The sequence below is a fragment of the Coregonus clupeaformis genome, chromosome 11, assembly GCF_020615455.1.
Source record: "Coregonus clupeaformis isolate EN_2021a chromosome 11, ASM2061545v1, whole genome shotgun sequence".
In the NCBI taxonomy this organism is placed as follows: domain Eukaryota; kingdom Metazoa; phylum Chordata; class Actinopteri; order Salmoniformes; family Salmonidae; genus Coregonus; species Coregonus clupeaformis.
The window spans coordinates 30,060,766-30,080,654 of NC_059202.1; the positions used below are offsets into that span (position 1 = coordinate 30,060,766).

At 41.3% G+C, this 19,889-nt stretch overlaps 1 protein-coding gene, 1 non-coding gene and 1 pseudogene across 3 annotated transcripts; 1 reads left to right on the top strand and 2 right to left on the bottom strand.

Annotated features, from left to right (window-relative positions):
- Nucleotides 1-1,601: 1,601 nt before the first annotated feature.
- On the bottom strand, nucleotides 1,602-1,682 carry trnas-uga. The gene has a single exon. It is a non-coding gene; the product is annotated as a tRNA-Ser (tRNA).
- A 947-nt stretch (nucleotides 1,683-2,629) lies between these two features.
- Nucleotides 2,630-9,736, top strand: LOC121577133 (annotated as a pseudogene).
- Nucleotides 9,737-10,509: 773 nt separating this feature from the next.
- On the bottom strand, nucleotides 10,510-18,472 carry LOC121577298 (twinfilin-1-like). Of its 2 annotated transcripts, none has more exons than XM_041891060.1 (9): nucleotides 18,231-18,472; nucleotides 16,256-16,336; nucleotides 15,886-16,064; nucleotides 14,804-14,899; nucleotides 14,362-14,466; nucleotides 12,118-12,243; nucleotides 11,257-11,407; nucleotides 10,978-11,099; nucleotides 10,510-10,731 (listed from the first exon to the last, which is right to left on the bottom strand). In XM_041891060.1, the coding sequence occupies exons 1-9, from the start codon at nucleotides 18,253-18,255 to the stop codon at nucleotides 10,528-10,530; spliced, it is 1,089 nt and encodes a 362-aa protein (XP_041746994.1). In that variant the 5' UTR covers nucleotides 18,256-18,472; the 3' UTR covers nucleotides 10,510-10,527. The 2 variants fall into 2 exon arrangements, with proteins under 2 accessions (XP_041746994.1, XP_041746995.1); XM_041891061.1 differs by having other exon boundaries at nucleotides 10,510-10,695; nucleotides 18,231-18,466.
- Between the last annotated feature and the right edge of the window lie 1,417 nt (nucleotides 18,473-19,889).

Sequence of the window (19,889 nt, forward strand, 5' to 3'; positions counted from 1 at the left end):
TACATTTTAGTCATTTTAGCAGACGCTCTTATCCAGAGCGTCTTACAGTTAGTGAGTGCATAAAATATATATATTTTTAAAATAACAATAATAATGTATGCACTCACTAACTGTAAGTCGCTCTGGATAACAGCGTCTGCTAAATGACTAAAATGTAATGTAAATTATGTCATGGTTATTTCATTATCATTGTTGATGTGTAAGTATGCGCCAGACCTCTGGACCTAATTTCATTTAGCAGATGCTCTTATCCAGAGCGACTTACAAATTGGTGCATTCACCTTATGATAGCCAGTGGGACAACCACTTTATTTTTTATTTTTATTTTTATTTTTTTGGGGGGGTGGGGCAAGGGGGGGTAGAAGGATTACTTTATCCTATCCCAGGTATTCCTAAAAGAGGTGGGGTTTCAAGTGTCTCCGGAAGGTGGTGAGTGACTCCGCTGTCCTGGCATCGTGAGGGAGCTTGTTCCACCAATGGGGTGCCAGAGCAGCGAACAGTTTTGACTGGGCTGAGCGGGAACTGTGCTTCCGCAGAGGTAGGGGGGCCAGCAAGTCAGAGGTGGATGAATGTGCGTTACTAATCACAACAGCATCTTGACATGCATGCTTCCAACATTAATCTCAGATACAGGAATGGAAAGTATATATTCTATACTATACTGGTGGAGAATAATATATTATTTATATTAATAGTGGAGCTTTAAAATCCCTGCAGATATTATTGTGTCCCAAGATTGCCCACAAGAGGGCACTGATGTTGACCTACAGTGCCTTGCAAAAGTATTCATCCCCCTTGGCGTTTTTCCTATTTTGTTGCATTACAACCTGTAATTTAAATGTATTTTTATTTGGATTTCATGTAATGGACATATAGAAAATAATCCAAATTGGTGAAGTGAAGTGAAAAAATTACTTGTTAAAAAAATTCAAAATAGTAAATAACGGAAAAGTGGTGCATGTGTGCAATCTAAGTGTCACATGATCTGTCACATGATCTCAGTATATATACACCTGTTCTGAAAGGCCCCAGAGTCTGCACCACCACTAAGCAAGGGGCACCACCTAGCAAGCGGCACCATGAAGACCAAGGAGCTCTCCAAACAGGTCAGGGAGGACAAAGTTGTGGAGAAGTACAGATCAGGGTTGGGTTATAAAAAAATATCAGAAACTTTAAACATCCCACGGAGCACCATTAAATCCATTATAAAAAAATTGAAAGAATATGGCACCACAACAAACCTGTCAAGAGAGGGCCGCCCACCAAAACTCACGGACCAGGCAATGAGGGCATTAATCAGAGAGACAACAAAGAGACCAAAGATAACCCTGAAGGAGCTGCAAAGCTCCACAGCAGAGATTGGAGTATCTGTCCATAGGACCACTTTAAGCCGTACACTCAACAGAGCTGGGCTTTACGGAAGAGTGGCCAGAAAAAAGCCATTGCTTAAAGAAAAAAATACGCAAACACGTTTGCGTTTGAACACAGCTTCGATCAAAGCTTCTATTTTACATTTACATTTACGTCATTTAGCAGACGCTCTTATCCAGAGCGACTTACAGTTAGTGCATACATTATTCTTTTTATTTTTATTTTCATACTGGCCCCCCGTGGGAATCGAACCCACAACCCTGGCGTTTCAAACGCCATGCTCTACCAACTGAGCTACCTCCCTGCTGGCCATTCCCTCCCCTACCCTGGACGACGCTGGGCCAATTGTGCGCCGCCCCATTTGTCTCCCGGTTGCGGCCGGCTACAGCAGAGCCTGGATCAAAGCTGTGTTCGCCAAAAGACATGTGGGAGACTCCCCAAACATATGGAAGAAGGTACTCTGGTCAGATGAGACTAAAATTCCGCTTTTTGGCCATCAAGGAAAACGCTATGTCTGGCGCAAACCCAACACCTCTCATCACCTCGAGAACACCATCCTGGTGGTGGCAGCATCATGCTGTGGGGATGTTTTTCATCAGCAGGGACTGGGAAACTGGTCAGAATTGAAAGAATGATGGATGGTGCTAAATACAGGGAAACCTGTTTCAGTCTTCCAGAGATTTGAGACTGGGACGGAGGTTCACCTTCTAGCAGGACAATGACCCTAAGCATACTGCTAAAGCAACACTCGAGTGGTTTAAGGGGAAACATTTAAATGTCTTGGAATGGCCTAGTCAAAGCCCAGACCTTAATCCAATTGAGAATCTGTGGTATGACTTAAAGATTGCTGTACACCAGCGGAACCCATCCAACTTGAAGGAGCTGGAGCAGTTTTGCCTTGAAGAATGGACAAAAATCCCAGTGGCTAGATGTGCCAAGCTTATAGAGGCATACCCCAAGAGACTTGCAGCTGTAATTGCTGCAAAAGGTGGTTCTACAAAGTATTGATTTTGGGGGGGGTGAATAGTTATGCACGCTCAAGTTTTCTGTTCTTTTGTCTTATTTCTTGTTTGTTTCACAATAAAAAATATTTTGCATCTTCAAAGTGGTAGGCATGTTGTGTAAATCAAATGATACAAACCTCCAAAAAATCCATTTTAATTCCAGGTTGTAAGGCAACAAAATAGGAAAAATGCCAATGGGGGTGAATACTTTCGCAAGCCACTGTATATGCTACAGTGATGACAAATGTGAAACCATGTTACATGGTGAGCCTACAATGTTACACTTTAGGGAAATTGCTTTTAAAGAGTACTTCAATGAACAAGGAAATAAACTATTTAGATTTCTACTCCATGAGTTTGCAAAAATTGTAACATGACATTGTAACGCTTGCCTTTGAAGTGAACCTTTTGGCGTAAAAAGGAACTGTCCAACATGTGTGATCATTATTTTCCAGGATGAACAACACAATAAAATCGGCTACATTTATTCGTAACCTCAACTATGGGGTTTGACGAAAACTGTCTGATATCTTGGACCCTCAAGACAGCTGGAAAGACGTTCTTGTTTCTATACACAAACCCACAGGGGAGCCAAAGTACTCTCAGGTACTCACATTTAAGGTAATGTGCTGATCATCTACTGTACTTCTCTGATGGGAGTGACACCAAAGTTGTCATCTTTCATGACAAAATTGTTACCTTCTATCAAAGCTGTCTGTTACTTTGTAACATAAGCATTGTAATCATCAGATGCTGATTTTTGGTTGTTTCGCTCATGGGCTGCTCTATTCTTGAACCTACCTTCAAATGACAGGAGATTTGAAGCTGGGGGACATCTAACAGAACTGTGAGAGGGTTGACATCTTGATGAGCCACAGATGAATGGCTGCAGCCAGTATTCTGCTACCGGGTGTGCTACGGTCAATGTGTGTGTTTCATCAAAGATATTGTATTGACTCTGTCTATTACACTCGCTATTTTTGATCGTCCTGTATAGATTTCTTCTATGTATTCACACAGACATAAACAACCTCTGCTCAGCCATCCCCCAGCCACCTCCCAGCCAACTGTGTCTTCAGGGGAAAAAGAGACAGTAAACAACGCTGAAACCAGAACCCTGGGAAGGACAGCCACTTCCAGACAGCACCTCAGAGACGCAGGAGGAGGAGGAACCTAATGACACGGCAGGTGGACTAATGTTGTATGACCTGCATATGCATGTGTTATAACCTCTGGAGGTGTTATGAGCCCCCAAAACATAGTAATACATGTGGTTATATAGATTCTATATAGATTATAGGTTATTTTACTGGTGGTTTAATTACATAGATATGGTGACAAGAAGCTATTATAGATTGTGTTGAGTGAAATGATCTGTGTAAAGTAGGCCTATTTGACTGATTGATTGATCCTGTTCAGAAATGTGTGTCACAATGCACACAATATCCAGTAGATGGCAGCATTTGTGCAGTGCTCAAAAAACGATGGTACTGTACCAAGACTGTCCCTTATGAACAGGTTTGTCCATTGATTCTCAGGTTTTCTAAGGCTTTCTTTCCACGAGCTGAAGAAGATAACTGGTCATTTTGATGAGAGGCCAGTGAGTGACGATGGGAGCAGACTTGGTGAGGGCGGCTTTGGAACGGCCTACATAATTTTACATTTTAGTAATTTAGCAGACGCTCTTATCCAGAGCAACTTACAGTTAGTGAGTGCATACTTTTTCATACTGGCCCCTCTGGCCCCCCGTGGGAAATGAACCCACAACCCTGGCGTTGCAAGCGCCATGCTCTACCAACTGAGCTACAAAGGCTTCATCAACGGCAAACCTGTGGCAGTGAAGAAACTTCATTCAGTAGGTACCATTATAATCTGTGGCAATAACACTATTCATATTGTACACAGAGTATACAAAACATTTGGAACACCTGCTCTTTCCATGACATAGACGGACCAGGTGAATCTAGTTGAAAGATATGATCCCATATTGATGTCACTTGTTAAATCCAGTTCAATCAGTGTAGATGAAGGGGAGGAGACAGGTTAAAGAAGGATTTTTAAGCCTTGAGACAATTGAGACATGGATTGTGTATGCATGCCATTCAGAGGGTGAATAGGCAAGACAAAATATTTAAGTGCCTTTGAACGTAGGTACCAGGCACACTGGTTTGTGTCAAGAACAGCAACGCTGCTGCGCTTTTCACGCTCAACAGTTTCCCGTGTGTATCAAGAATGGTCCACCACCCAAAGTACATCCAGCCAACTTTACACAACTGAGGGAAGCATTGGAGTCAACATGAGCCAGCATCCCTATGGAACTCTTTCGACACCTTGTAGAGTCCATGGCCCCGATGAAGGTGTTCCTAACATTTGGTGTACTCAGTGTGTGTATGAGTTCTCCACATTTAATTAAACAGCACATTCTCAAAGGTTACTAAAACTTCAGTTGCTTTCTCTTTTAGACGGAAGACATCTCACTTGAGGAGCTAAATGTTCAGTTCATTCAAGAGGAGCAAACTCTTATGGTGTAAGTGTCTATTTCCTGCTCTTCTATTGTTCTATTGTAGGAAGTCCTTATAAGCTAGCTGACCTACTGTGCGACCACTTCATAACCATTGCAGCTCTATTTCATTAACAGAAGCAATAGCTAGCGTGTGCTCAATATCTCAATCTCTCAATAAATCATCTTCATGGGTCTCTGCTGTAATAAAATCAACAGAGAAATGTCCTGAGAGAATGGCTTAGAGAGGGACTGCCTTTTACTTATGAGCTGTCCAGATATCGGTTTTAGATTGAATGGATATTACTAGATTTGATTTAGCTTGAATTGTCTTTATGGTTTAAAGAAAAGGCTACTGTTTGTTTGATGAGAGGCTTCTTGTTCCACAGGTTGAAACATGAAAACCTGGTAGACGTAATCACCCTTGTTTGGTGTATGCTTACATGTCCAATGGTTTGTTGCTAGACCGGCTGGCTTGCTTGGTAAGCATACACACTGTACAATATCGGCATTTCTTTTTAATTGTAGCTACTTTTATTTATAGAGAATCATTGAGATAAAATCGATTTTGGAAGAGAGACCTTTTACAGGGGCTTTCTCTTTAGGATGAATATGTTTGTGTGGTTGTAGGACGGTAGCCCTGCTATGTCCTTGTACAGGAGATGTCTGACCGCCTTGGGAACAGCCAGAGGCTTGGATTATCTGCACAGCAACAACCATGTCTACAGAGATGACAAGAGGTAACTGTGGAAGTTTTTAATAAATTCCTTTCCTATGCCACTTGATCAAATTTTTGTCATTTTAATCATAGACAGACATGAGAAGTCTCCGCACACTCAGGATCAATGCACAATTTTCAATTTATTTAAGCTGAGTTTTCGGTCGTCAGACCTTCATCAGAGCATGACGACTGAAAGCTCAGCCTAAATAAATTGAAAATTGTGTATTGATCCCGAGTGTGCGGAGACTTTTTATTTCAGTGTTACTCTTTATCCCCTGCACCTCAGCAATGGTTGGGTGTGTGACAGATCCTCTCAAAAATTATAGACAGACAACCTTGTCATATCAGTCTCAATAGTAGTTATTAATGAGTTCTAATCATTTGTGTCTGGCAGCGGAAATATTTTGCTGGATGAAGCACTTGTGCCGAAAATCTTTGACTTTGGGCTGACACGGGTCTCGGCCACGCAGTCATGTTTGACAGTGATGACCGAGAGGATTGTGGATACAACAGCATACATGGCAAATGAGGCACTCAGGGGCAAGATCACTCCCAAATAAGACATCTACAGTTTTGGGGTGGTAAATTGTACTTCACACCTACACACATCTATGGAACTAACACAATATGAAGACATTATACAATGTTCTGTGAAATCCACACCCGAACTGATTTGATTATCATCTTAGTGACACTACATGACAAACAATTGAGACAGCACCTCATGTTACACCCCTAAACATTATGCCAAACAGGTCAAGGAAAATGTTAGAGCACAGCCTTTCACACTATCACTTTAAAGACCTAAATATAGCCCAGAAGATACAGTGACAAGAATATAGAATTTATGATGAAACTGCAACGTAAGTCAAACTCATAAAACTAAAATAGCCAGTTCAGCAGTTTGCCTCAGTGCCAGACTCCAAAACCTACTGACACACACATAATTGTTGGACCCTTAAGTGACAATCATGCACCTGTGCCAGTCTACCAGCCAATTAATTTCCAATTAAATACCAATAAAGTAAAGGTTACTGCTCCTCAATGATAAAGAAAACATGTTGGTAAATGTTGATGTAGGCTAATAATGGAAAGTGTGGGAACAGTACTGTATGACATAAATGATGTACTCCAATGTCAGCAGTCCAATATGAGGTCAGGTCATCTGTGTGTTGAACTGGTTGAACCTCATCATAAACCAACAGCTTCTGTCAGTGTTCAGCCTGAACCCTGGGAACAGTAGCGTACAGTATCTTAAACATCGCCTGCTATATTATTAATGAAGAGTAATAGAGGGCTGTTGTTGGCTAGAGCTGGAGCCAGCCAGGTGGTTCATCTAAGGTTTCTGTCATCCACAGGTGTTGCTAGAAATATTGTCTGGACTCCTGCCAGTTGATGAAAACCGTGACTCGAAGTTCCTGGTGAGCAAGCAGAACAATGGAAGCTTTCTCTTTAGTACTCGTCTGTCTTCATCGTGCATATGATCTAAAGAAAGAAAATGTTTCACTTTTTGTATTTACTATACAGTATCAATCAAAAAGCCAATTATTTGTGCAGCATTACTTACCTCTAATCTTTGCTCCCTGTTGAGCATAAGGCCACATTTGTACAGTATAGATGGCAGACAGTGTTGTATTTATCTTGTCTGTCAGTGTAGTTACCACTGCAAACAGTAGCTGAAGGATGTTATGACTGTCACAGATGAACATGAAGGATGAGATGAGGAGGAAATGGCCCTGGAGGACTTTGTGGACAAGAGGATGACAGCCTGGGACCTGCCGTTGGTGAAGAGGACCTACTCCTTAGCCAGCAACTGTCTCAATGACAGAAAGAACAAACGGCCACTGACGAAAGAGGTGCGTAATTCCAGTACAGTTGCTAGCACTTTAGTTTACGGTACTGTCTCCACTGGTATATCAATGGGTACTTTGTGCTTCTTAGTCAGTGATCAACACAATTGCATACTAGCTGGGAGCCAACGCTTACTACTATGTGCTTAATTGTCTTTATCACATTGAAATAATGTAAATATTTTAATAGGTCCTGACGGAGCTTGAAGATGTTGTCAAAAGCATTTCACTGGAACCTGAGAGGGAAGCATAGACAACATGAGGAGAGATTATCCCTTAAGTCTTTTGTATTTATTTTGCCCAAAGAATAAACAGCATATTCATGTTTTTATTTGTTGAATTGCATTTCACTTTACGGCAAGCTTGATAGGTAAGTCACTAGACAAGTGGCTCAATGAAGGCATAGTTACAGTGGGGAGAACAAGTATTTGATACACTGCCGATTTTGCAGGTTTTCCTACTTACAAAGCATCTAGAGGTCTGTAATTTTTTATCATAGGTACACTTCAATTGTGAGAGACGGAATCTAAAACAAAAATCCAGAAAATCACATTGTATGATTTTTAAGTAATTAATTTGCATTTTATTGCATGACATAAGTATTTGATCACCTACCAACCAGTAAGAATTCCGGCTCTCACAGACCTGTTAGTTTTTCTTTAAGAAGCCCTCCTGTTCTCCACTCATTACCTGTATTAACTGCACCTGTTTGAACTCGTTACCTGTATAAAATACACCTGTCCACACACTCAATCAAACAGACTCCAACCTCTCCACAATGGCCAAGACCAGAGAGCTGTGTAAGGACATCAGGGATAAAATTGTAGACCTGCACAAGGCTGGGATGGGCTACAGGACAATAGGCAAGCAGCTTGGTGAGAAGGCAACAACTGTTGGCGCAATTATTAGAAAATGGAAGAAGTTCAAGATGACGGTCAATCACCCTCAGTCTGGGGCTCCATGCAAGATCTCACCTCGTGGGGCATCAATGATCATGAGGAAGGTGAGGGGTCAGCCCAGAACTACAAGGCAGGACCTGGTCAATGACCTGAAGAGAGCTGGGACCACAGTCTCAAAGAAAACCATTAGTAACACACTACGCCGTCATGGATTAAAATCCTGCAGCGCACGCAAGGTCCCCCTGCTCAAGCCAGCGCATGTCCAGGCCCGTCTGAAGTTTGCCAATGACCATCTGGATGATCCAAAGGAGGAATGGGAGAAGGTCATGTGGTCTGATGAGACAAAAATAGAGCTTTTTGGTCTAAACTCCACTCGCCGTGTTTGGAGGAAGAAGAAGGATGAGTACAACCCCAAGAACACCATCCCAACCGTGAAGCATGGAGGTGGAAACATCATTCTTTGGGGATGCTTTTCTGCAAAGGGGACAGGACGACTGCACCGTATTGAGGGGAGGATGGATGGGGCCATGTATCGCGAGATCTTGGCCAACTACCTCCTTCCCTCAGTAAGAGCATTGAAGATGGGTCGTGGCTGGGTCTTCCAGCATGACAACGACCCGAAAAACACAGCCAGGGCAACTAAGGAGTGGCTTCGTAAGAAGCATCTCAAGGTCCTGGAGTGGCCTAGCCAGTCTCCAGACCTGAACCCAATAGAAAATCTTTGGAGGGAGCTGAAAGTCCATATTGCCCAGCGACAGCCCCGAAACCTGAAGGATCTGGAGAAGGTCTGTATGGAGGAGTGGGACAAAATCCCTGCTGCAGTGTGTGCAAACCTGGTCAAGACCTACAGGAAACGTATGATCTCTGTAATTGCAAACAAAGGTTTCTGTACCAAATATTAAGTTCTGCTTTTCTGATGTATCAAATACTTATGTCATGCAATAGAATGCAAATTAATTGCTTAAAAATCATACAATGTGATTTTCTGGATTTTTGTTTTAGATTCCGTCTCTCACAGTTGAAGTGTACCTATGATAAAAATTACAGACCTCTACATGCTTTGTAAGTAGGAAAACCTGTAAAATCGGCAGTGTATCAAATACTTGTTCTCCCCACTGTATATGGAAAAATAGATCATACAGTATGTTTGATGTAAATATTGTCATGTTCCTTTTGAAAAGCTGCTGTTTTAAGAAAAAGAAACAACTTAAGACCAAACATGACAGTTCTCATGAGAGGGTATTCCCTTGTCCGAAGATGAGGTGTTAAACTACTGATTTGCCTTACAATAAATCAGTAGACAAGTGACTGTGGCAGAAATAAATTCAATTTGGTATCCCTGTCTCTGGGACTCCCACCTTGCATTCACACCATAGGAGCTGGCACAGTAGCATACTTAGCTTCCTCGAACGCTAATCAGAGTATTTCAATGATGTGAAATACTGGAAGCCCCTGTTCGCTCTGTCACGTGACCCTCATTGACACCATACACAGATCAGTACAGACAAGACCTTTCATCACAGACAGAGCAGAACACCTACAATATGTACAGCACTTGCATAGAAAAATAAATTTCTCAGCAGATGTGTTTTATGTAAACCAGTTATCAAAAAATAAATGTTCCAATATAAAAATGTAAAAAAATAAAATAAAATAAAATGAAGAATGACAGGAGCAAATATTACATATTTTGGGGGGGTTGGACCTCTTCATAGCTGTGCACACATATCGATGGAGACATTTGTCTCAACTTTGGGGACAGGAAACACATAACAAATTGACATTGACCTAAGAGGAATGCAAGGAATGATTGCAAGCATTTGAACACAACTCATGGAGGGTTTGTCACATTGGCACAAATTCACATTAGTCGCACTAACATATTTTTCAGTCTCGGCAACAGTGTAAAAACCTTTCTTACTCAACTTGTTCTAACCTCTGAATGGCTCTGTAAAATACTCTGAATGAATCGCAGGCTACAAATGGACATTCTCAAGTGTGTGTTTCTGCTCAGATGTTCATTGGAGTGCATAGTTCAGTCTCTGGGTGAGCTTTGAGGGTTTAGAAGTATTATTTTTTTTTTTTAACAAGAGGTTGTTTCAAATAAGCTTTCCCTCCATCACTTGGAATGTTCCATTATGGAGTGGTGTGTGTGTGTGGCGGGGGGGTGAGTGATGTCTGTTTAGTCATCCTCTTCTCCATCTCCAGGCGGTCTGGTGATGCGGCGTCCTCCCTTCTTCCCAGCGGGGCCCTTGGGCTTGGCAAAGGCCTGCTTGTGTGCGTGCTGCTTGGGATGGACTTCCTCATACAGGAAGTCACCAGTCAGCTCATCCCCGCTCTCAATCTCCAGCTGTGAACAGTCCCACACGAATAGTGAGGAGTTGGACTGTTAACCAAACCAGGGTTGGAGTCAATTCCATATAAATTCAGTCAATTTAGGAAGTAAACGCTTTGAGAAAAATTTGAATAGGAGTGTCAGTTTACTTCCTGAATTGAAACTAAATGAACCTGAACCAAACCTACAGATTTTTTTACTGAACCCTAAGGCACATGGAACACTTTGATTGGTGTTAACACCACTTATAGGTAATGTTAAAGTCATACAAAAATAGCTTGATCTTTTGGTCCTTACCTTCTTCAAAATGTCAATTTGCATGTTGTTCTCCACCATGTCCACCAGAGGATTTTTGCAACTGGAATAGAGCATCCTCTCTTTGATGCTGCACTTGTACCCCGGCATGGAATAAATGAACACTGCAAAAGGCAAAATAACAATGGAGGATGTCCCATCAGAATCACAGATATTCAACGCAGTAAATATGTATACAGATATGATGACAGCTGTGCTTGGTGTCTTTAGTTGGTTCTCTTCTATTGTTCTTTGTGAAAACAGTGGTGTAAATATATTCACCTGTGGACTCCAGGTAGTCTCCCTCGTGGGAATGATTGTAGCGGAAGAAGTGATAGCGAGCGGACTCTGTGGGGATCCTCTTGGGCAGGTCTTTCACCTCGGTCGGTTCAGTGTTAGACAACCTAATGAGTTCTTTGGCAAAGTCTATTTCCTATCGAGAGTAGAAATGAAACCATACTATGAATTAACCAGATATGACAGTTGGATAATTACGCTCTAATAAAGTGTAATTTCATCTTTGTGTGATTTATTGAATAGCTATTTTGATAACATGTCCATTATGAGAACAAGGCAGAGCCGGCTCGAAGTGTCACAGTTATGCCTTTGTCCCCAAATCTGATCTTGTGACACAAGTCCTTGAATGTCAATGAGAACTGACACAATGACACTTTGGTTAAAAAGAAAACACATCGTACTGTTCTACTGAGTGGCGCAGTGGTCTAAGGCACTGCATCGCAGTGCTAACTGTGCCACTAGAGATCCTGGTTCGAATCCAGGCTCTGTCGCAGCCGGCCGCGACTGGGAGACTCATGGGCGGCGCACAATTGGCCCAGCGTCGTCCAGGGTAGGGGAGGGAATGGCCGGCAGGGATGTAGCTCAGTTGATAGAGCATAGCGTTTGCAACGCCAGGGTTGTGGGTTCAATTCCCACGGGGGGCCAGTATAAAAAAAATATGTATTCACTAACTGTAAGTCGCTCTGGATAAGAGCGTCTGCTAAATGACTAAAATGTAATGTAAACAGAACTCCTGACTCCAAAATTCCTTTGACAGTCTACAGAGAAGCCTGAGGATAAAAGAGGAACATAACTTGTTCTCAACTGACTCACCTGGAAAAGCGACAGAGGGGGAGAAGTACTTACAAGTTGTACGTAGTTGACTTGCTTGTCCCTGAATCGTTTGAGCGCCTCGACTGCGTCTCCATGCATAGGGAACGCCACTCCCTGCAGTGTCTGCTGCTTGGTGTCCACACTGATGTCAGTCTTCACCTGAACACAACACAGAGAAAACAATGTAAGACAACTTAACCTTTATCATAGTCAACACACAGCTCACTAGTGGTAGTGCTAGTGAATCCATCAATATTAAATATTTTATTTAACCAGGAAGTCCCTTTGTGAAGTCATTAGATCTCTTTCCCAAGGAAGACCTGGCCACCTTAAATTCCTATAAAGTTGATACGAGGCAAAGAAATCCAGAACATTCATCCCCTCTCAGATTCTCCACATTGGGGATAATGTCTGATGTGGCTAATGTTTCTATATCTGGACAGGAAAGACAGGAGTGATGAGGCACCTCTTCTAAAATCACCTTAAAGACTGGAAATGGAGGGGGATTATACTGATGGATTGCACCTATTTTTAGAGCCCTGTTGGTTCCCTCGGAATTAAAGGCTCTGTTGTGTACACATGATTGAGCAGCCGATGCGGTGCACCCACCTCATGTACCAAAATGATTGTGGGTTTCATCCATTAACTTAGTCAAGGCAGTCTCGCTCTGTCCAGGCACATGAATGATAAATACATATTTCAAAGCCTCTTTGCTTCCACAAAGACAAATGTTGTTTATCTCCCTTTCAACAGCTGGTCAATTGGGAGAAGTGCTAGCCTGTTTTCTCCGTTCTAGCTTTTTATTGTCACGTGTAGATCAGTTGGTAGAGCATGGCGTTTGCAACGCCAGGGTTGTGGGTTCGATTCCCACGGGGGGCCAGTATGAAAATGTATGCACTCACTAAAAGACTGTAAGTCGCTCTGGATAAGAGCGTCTGCTAAATGACTAAAATGTAAATGTATTTAGGAGTGACTGAATGCTTCTCAGACTACTTCCTTATATGGAGTTTGAACATCTTGTTTATGTGACAGACAGACAGTCACAGCAACTAGCTTGTTTCCTCTTTAAGAAGACTCACTTTGGTTTGGTTGGAATCACGAGTCACTGTATGTTACTTTCTCTTTGGTTAATCACATCTTACAACTACCAATGAGAAAAGCAAACTTGACATGCTTCATCGTTAGTAGCAAATCAAGCACTGGCTATCACATAACAGTGTACCCAGATCTTATCAGTGGAGCTAAGCCAACGCACAGTGGTGTGACCTTGTCCAAGTGCTTTCCTGGACAGAATCAATGCAAAGTATTGAATGATCATTCATCAACTTTCAAAGGTGGCCCCTCGTATAGGCTGACTATACAAGCATTTCACTACACCAGCAAGAACATCTGCTAAACACGTGTATGTGACTAATAAAATTTGATTTGATTTGATTTATACAGAACATTTTAGTTCAAGACCCGTGTATTTAGTGGGAGATCTCAACAACAACATCCTATTGCTTACAGTGCATTGTGATTTTTTTTACACCAAAAAAAACACACCAATTTATATAGCTATGGGTCTAGACCCATACAGGGGTAATAGAGAAAGGGGATACCTAGTCAGTTGCACAACTGAATGCATTCAACCGAAATGTGTCTTCCGCATTTAAACCAACCCCTCTGAATCAAAGAGGTGCGGGAGGCCAACTTAATCGACGTCCGCGTCATCGGAGCACAGGGAGCAGTTGCTATTGGAGGTTAACGGCCTTGCTCAAGGGCAGATTTTTCTACCTTGCTGGCTCGGGGATTCAAATCAGCAACCTTTCGGTTACTGGCCCAACGCTCTTAACCGCTAGGCTACCTGCCGCGGTTAGTCATCCATCTGCCAACTTCCTGTAGTTCTAATGCATCAGCACCTTTCCAGTGACTCTTTGTGCCAGGTCAGCATTATGCACAGCTGTATTGCTGACCTTGTGGTCTATGGGGGAAGGTATCACCAGCTGTCATTAATATTCAACACTGTCTTTTGGATTGAACACAATTCAAAGCATATGCTATGAGTTTACTGTATATATTGCTGAGTTGCTCTCAGTGCTCAGAACCCCTCCCAAAGAAGAACACACAGTTTGCCTAGATGTCTTGGTTTCAAAGCTAAAAGAAAGGTTTGAATCCACACCCATTTAACAATGACACTGTCAACCAACAGAATGACTTGTGCACAGAATCACTTTTAAACATCACAGGAAGTGTGAATACTGTTCTCTGTCTGTGTGTGTGTGTGTGTGTGTGTACCTCGCTGAGTTTGATCTGTCGTAGTTCCTCCTCAGCAGCAGTGAGTGGTAGTGGTGCGGCCTTGGTCACCAGGTACTTCTTGTAGCCACTCAGAGACACATCCTCCTGGAGGAGAATCAGGAGGGAAGAGAGGATCCCATACCAGTTAGCCTTTTATATACACACATACAATTCACGTACAATACATATTTGACAATACTCGATCCTCCATCTTATAGGCTATGTGCGATAATGTGAAATTGCCAATTTACTGAGCAATGCCATACTGGAAGGTTATTCTATGTTTATACCTATACTTGAACATAAAAAATATACATACTTCAATTACAACAACCTGAATGACAAAGCAGACAGAAAATCTGATCTTCCAAGTTCTTCATTACAGAAAGGCATAAGAGGATTTCACAAGACAATCTAAACTAATACAGATAATCTAACCAACCTTTGTAGTGCCAAAAAGCTCATCTTTGATAAGCCCCCCACCAAATTCCTTCTTTAGTGTGGCCCTGGTAGCAGCGTATAACATCTTATGTCGCACCTGTTTGAAATAGAATGTATTAGTGAATACACCAAGGGTACTGGAAAAGCAGTCTGTTTACATTTATCTATTCCATCCACTTTCTATAACTCAATGACATTCAGTGATTTTATCCATGTTTCACATGATTTCTGATTCTTCTCTTGCTGCCTCAACATAAACTCCCATTATTTTTTCCATAGGAGAGCAAACTGTGCCTGGATAAGCACTAAATAAATGCAGCCCATTTGGATGTTTCAGTGAGTACTTTTACATGCACAGTAATCATTTCTATATTAAACTGATTATGGCAGTAGGCAGATTATGCAATAATAATAATAATAATAATAATAATAATAATAAGCCATTTAGCAGACGCTTTTATCCAAAGCGACTTACAGTCATGCGTGCATACATTTATTAAAAAAAAAAAATTGTATGGGTGGTCCCGGGGATCGAACCCACTACCTTGGCGTTACAAGCGCCGTGCTCTACCAGCTGAGCTACAGAGGACCACATGTAAACACCTTACACTGCTTATCTTAAATCGGCGTAAGGTCAAAATCGAAGTAAGCATACGCCGATTAAAACACCTGGTTTTCTGAGCAATCTTTTAAATTATTAGGGCATGTAAACACCATAATAGGCGTTCCAGCGATATATTTGATCTGCACATGTGCAAGCACCAGCCGAGCGAGCAACCCTCTTTAGCGCGAGTGAAATGAGTTCGGAAAAACTGAATGCATGCATCTTAGAAGTAGTTTTCACATACAAACTTTATATGTCCGAACTCAGAATCAAATTTGCTTCCCAAAATTAAAGCTAAATGTTACATTTGCACTACATTGCAAACTACATATAACCAACAACAATCAGTATTCAACACAAAACATTTCTGCTAAGGGTCTGTTGTGATTTGTGAGCATGCAGAGACTTGTCATTGACATGACTGTGCAACATAATTAGCAAAGGGAAGCTGACATCTGTGGGTGAGATGAGTTGCTTACAGGAGAGTGGTCAGGTGACCAGGCCATGAAGATCCACTCATAGCCCTGGTTGTTGGAGGAGTCCAGCCGGTACAGGATATAAGATGGCAGGTCGTCCTGTAGTAGAGGCAGGACTAACGAGTCATACTCTTGGTCCCATGTCTCTGATGCTTGCCTGATCTCGCCCAAAGCTAGCTGCTCTGTAACACAAATATTATCCGAATTTAGTAAAAACATAATTTTGGTGAATAGAATCTCTCTGGGGTTTCCAACATTTCGGCAACTGTTTTAATAAAAAAAAAGATCTGTAATATATCCTTGAGAGACAACCTTGGTGACAAACATTAGATATGTTTATGGTCAGATCAGTAAAAAAATAAACACTTCTTACCATCCTCAATCACAATCTTTAAGAGTCGATATTGGTCTCCACACCTTGCACTGGCAAAGATGTCCTTCACGTCGTTACCAGCTAGAAAAACAGTGGGGAAGTGAGTTTGGTATCGGCACAAACATGCAATGTGTTCTACGATGGGTGTTTCATAGTAGAAGCCACACCACTGAAATTGGGCTTACAGAAATTCAGCTAGCTGTAATGACTTCAGTTAAACCCATGTTAAAACCTTCCAAAGTACAAACCATGTAATTATCTTCAGCTATTCAAAACAATCTTTGCCACAGAAGTTTGGTCCACATATAGAGCATTTAGTAAATGGAGAGAAATGGACAAGCCTGCTAGGACACCTCCTGGTCCCATTGGCCTAGGCCAGGGATGGGCAACTTTGATGGGGGTGGGGGCCACAAAAAAACGGAACTCATCATGAGGGGCCGCAGTGGCTCGTGTGTCTGCGTACCCCCTCCCTCGTGACACCAGTCCCCCCTCGTGTCAGCGAAGATAAATACATTTAGTTTGAAAATTCATTTCCTGCAATTTTGTAACTAATTTCATGCAATACTACTCATTTTGCCATGGGTGGAGAGAAATGTGCAGTTTTACAGCTAATTTCCTGCAATTGTACACATTTTGTCATAGGGTGGAGGCAAATGTTTGCAGTTTTTAATATGATAACTGATGATCACTTGGCCCCATCCTGGTCGGTAATTCGACCAGCTGGCCGCTAGACTAATTTACCAATCTAAAAAATAAATCTGACATGGGCTAATTGGGTGACTGCTGATACAAAACCACATTTCTAAATTGCACCTTGTGTATTCTGTTATTTTAACTCTCACCAGTAAATTGAGACCCCGACTGAGTTGCCCATCCCTGGCCTAGGTCTATCTCTCACATAAGCCCATACTGAGCAAATAGTAGGATGAACGCATGCGACCTACAGCAATCTCCTTCCCACTCACAAATTTTAACAACGTGGCACACCACAATTTTACATGCATGTTGTCGAGGTCACCATATGAACCTTTTAACGCAAGTCGTGTGCGAGTTGCTTGGTGAGTAGGATCCTCACTCATCCATGTTGTCAAAACTACATTCACATCACACACACACACAGTATTTTACAGCTAACCTTGTGGGGGGACACAATTCAGTCCCATTCAAAATCCTATTTTCCATAACCCTTAACCCTAACCCATACTCTTACCCTAACCTTAACCCAAAAACCTAACCTTAACCCTAACCCAAAACTAACCCTAGCCCCTAACCCTTAACGTAATTCTAACCCTAACACTAATTCTAACCTTAACCCTAAACCCCCTAGAAATAGCATTTGACCTCGTGGGGACTAACAAAATGTCCCCAGTTTGTCAAATGTTTGTTTGTTTACTATTCTTGTGGGGACTTCTGGTCCCCACAAGAATATTTAAACACGTCCACACACACCCACACACACAGAAACAAACACGTTTCAGTATCACTTGCATAAATATTTCAATCATTGTGCAAATGAAAAATACAATATCGATATCTGCCATTGGGTTGAAAGCACTCAGATACTTTAGTGTAGGCTATTTGTCAGCTCATTTTTTATGTAAATGTTTGTCTGACAGGTTGCTTGCTGTCTGGACCATTTTAGTTACATTTGAATGCCAGATGTTTCAATGAAGGCGTTGCCCGAGCCTAAATGTTGTTGTTTTTTGCTAGAGCAGAGGCAGAGACACACACATTGTTTGTATCTGGCTGCCCATTCTTTTAGGACACCTAGCCACATAACTACCGTTGCTACTTCTTAGCAGAGCATCAAATCAATTATCACAGATAGCTCGCTAGCTAGCTAGTACTGTACAGTATGAACTGGTGCATTGATAGTAAAACATTGCACATCGATTAAAAACAGATTTTTCAATTAAGATGTATACAGTTCAAACATGCTAAGAAAGCAACAACAGAACTTAAATGAAATAGATACCTTGTATGCCCGTTTGGTGGGTCATTTTGTATTTTTATCGCAAGAAAGGTTGATGAAGCAGAGAACCAAGCCAGGGTAAGGAAGTAGGAAGCGGACTAGGTTAAATTAATGTATTGTCGTCATCATCAGCAAGGTCACGTGGTTCAACGATACCGTGGCACGACGAGGAATACAAAAAATCGTATTATTACATTCCTGCATTATTTAAATGATAAACAACAAATGCGATGCTTTGACCTCGGGAAGTCTATTGGTATTCTACACATACTCGCTGGACCTAGCTATTTTATAGGCTACTACCAATGACTGTATATATGAAGGCTACTACTCTGTAGTCTAGCATGAGGGGCATGACACATTTGTTACATTGTATCCACTACAGTCTAGACTGAAATGTAACGTCTGATCTGCAATGTTACATTTACAATATTACATTCTGCAACATTACATTTGTAACTTTTGCAATATAGCCTATTGTTTGTGATGCAATGCTGCCAGGGGCAGACTGGGACAAAAATTCAGCCCCGGCATTTCAGCCACACCATCCCACACACATCACACTTCTACATTAATGTGGATGCTACCATGATTACGGATAATCCTGAATGAATCGTGAATAATGAATTACAGATGCAGAAATTATGTATGCTATTTATGCGTCTATAACTTTCTCACTCATTATTATTCACGATTTTTTCAGGATTATCCATAATCATGGTAGCATCCACATCATGGTACACATCTGCTGTTACATTTTGTATGTATCCAGTCATATAATATATATATATATATATTTGTAAATTTGCATATTGTGACTATAAGTTTGATTGTACTTTACAAGGGTAGAGGTGCAGGATCTGTGTGTGTGTTTGACTGTGTCTGTGATGTTGTAAATTATATCAATTTTGTGAAACATTTGTGAAAAATTTGTTCACAGAAAACAAGGGTAGAGATGGTACAAGAGTATAATTGTTCTGCAAGCCTATGTACACCTACAGTACACTATTAGTTGCGTGTCAATGTGAAAATGAATAAAGGCTTCACATGTTTTGTCACGCATATAGTATGTGGCCCTTCACTTGGTTTCAAAAACTCAATGTGGCCCTTGAACCAAAAGGTTTGCCCACCCCTGACCTAAATCACAAGGTCAAATCTACACTGGAGTTGCTAACCAAGACGACATTGAATGTTCCTGAGTGGCATAGTTACAGTTTTGACTTAAATCGGCTTGAAATCTATGGCAAGACTTGAAAATGGCTGTCTAGCAAAGATCAACAACCAACTTGACAGAGCTTGAAGAATTTTTTTAAGAATAATGTGCAAATATTGTACAATCAAGGTGTGCAAAGCTCTTAGAGACGTACCCAGAAAGACTCACAGCTGTAATCCCTGCCAAAGGTGATTCTAACATTTATTGACTCAGGGGTGTGAATACTTATGTAAATTCAATATTTATGTATTTCATTTTCAATACATTTGCAAACATTTCTAAAAACATGTTTTCATTTTGTCATTATGGGGTATTGAGTGTAGATGAGTGAGATTAAAAAAATATATATTTAATCCATTTTGAATTCAACTGTAACACAAAAAAATCTGGAATAAGTCAAGGGGTATGCATACTTTCTGAAGGCAAAAATTAGACAAAGAAGAAAATCA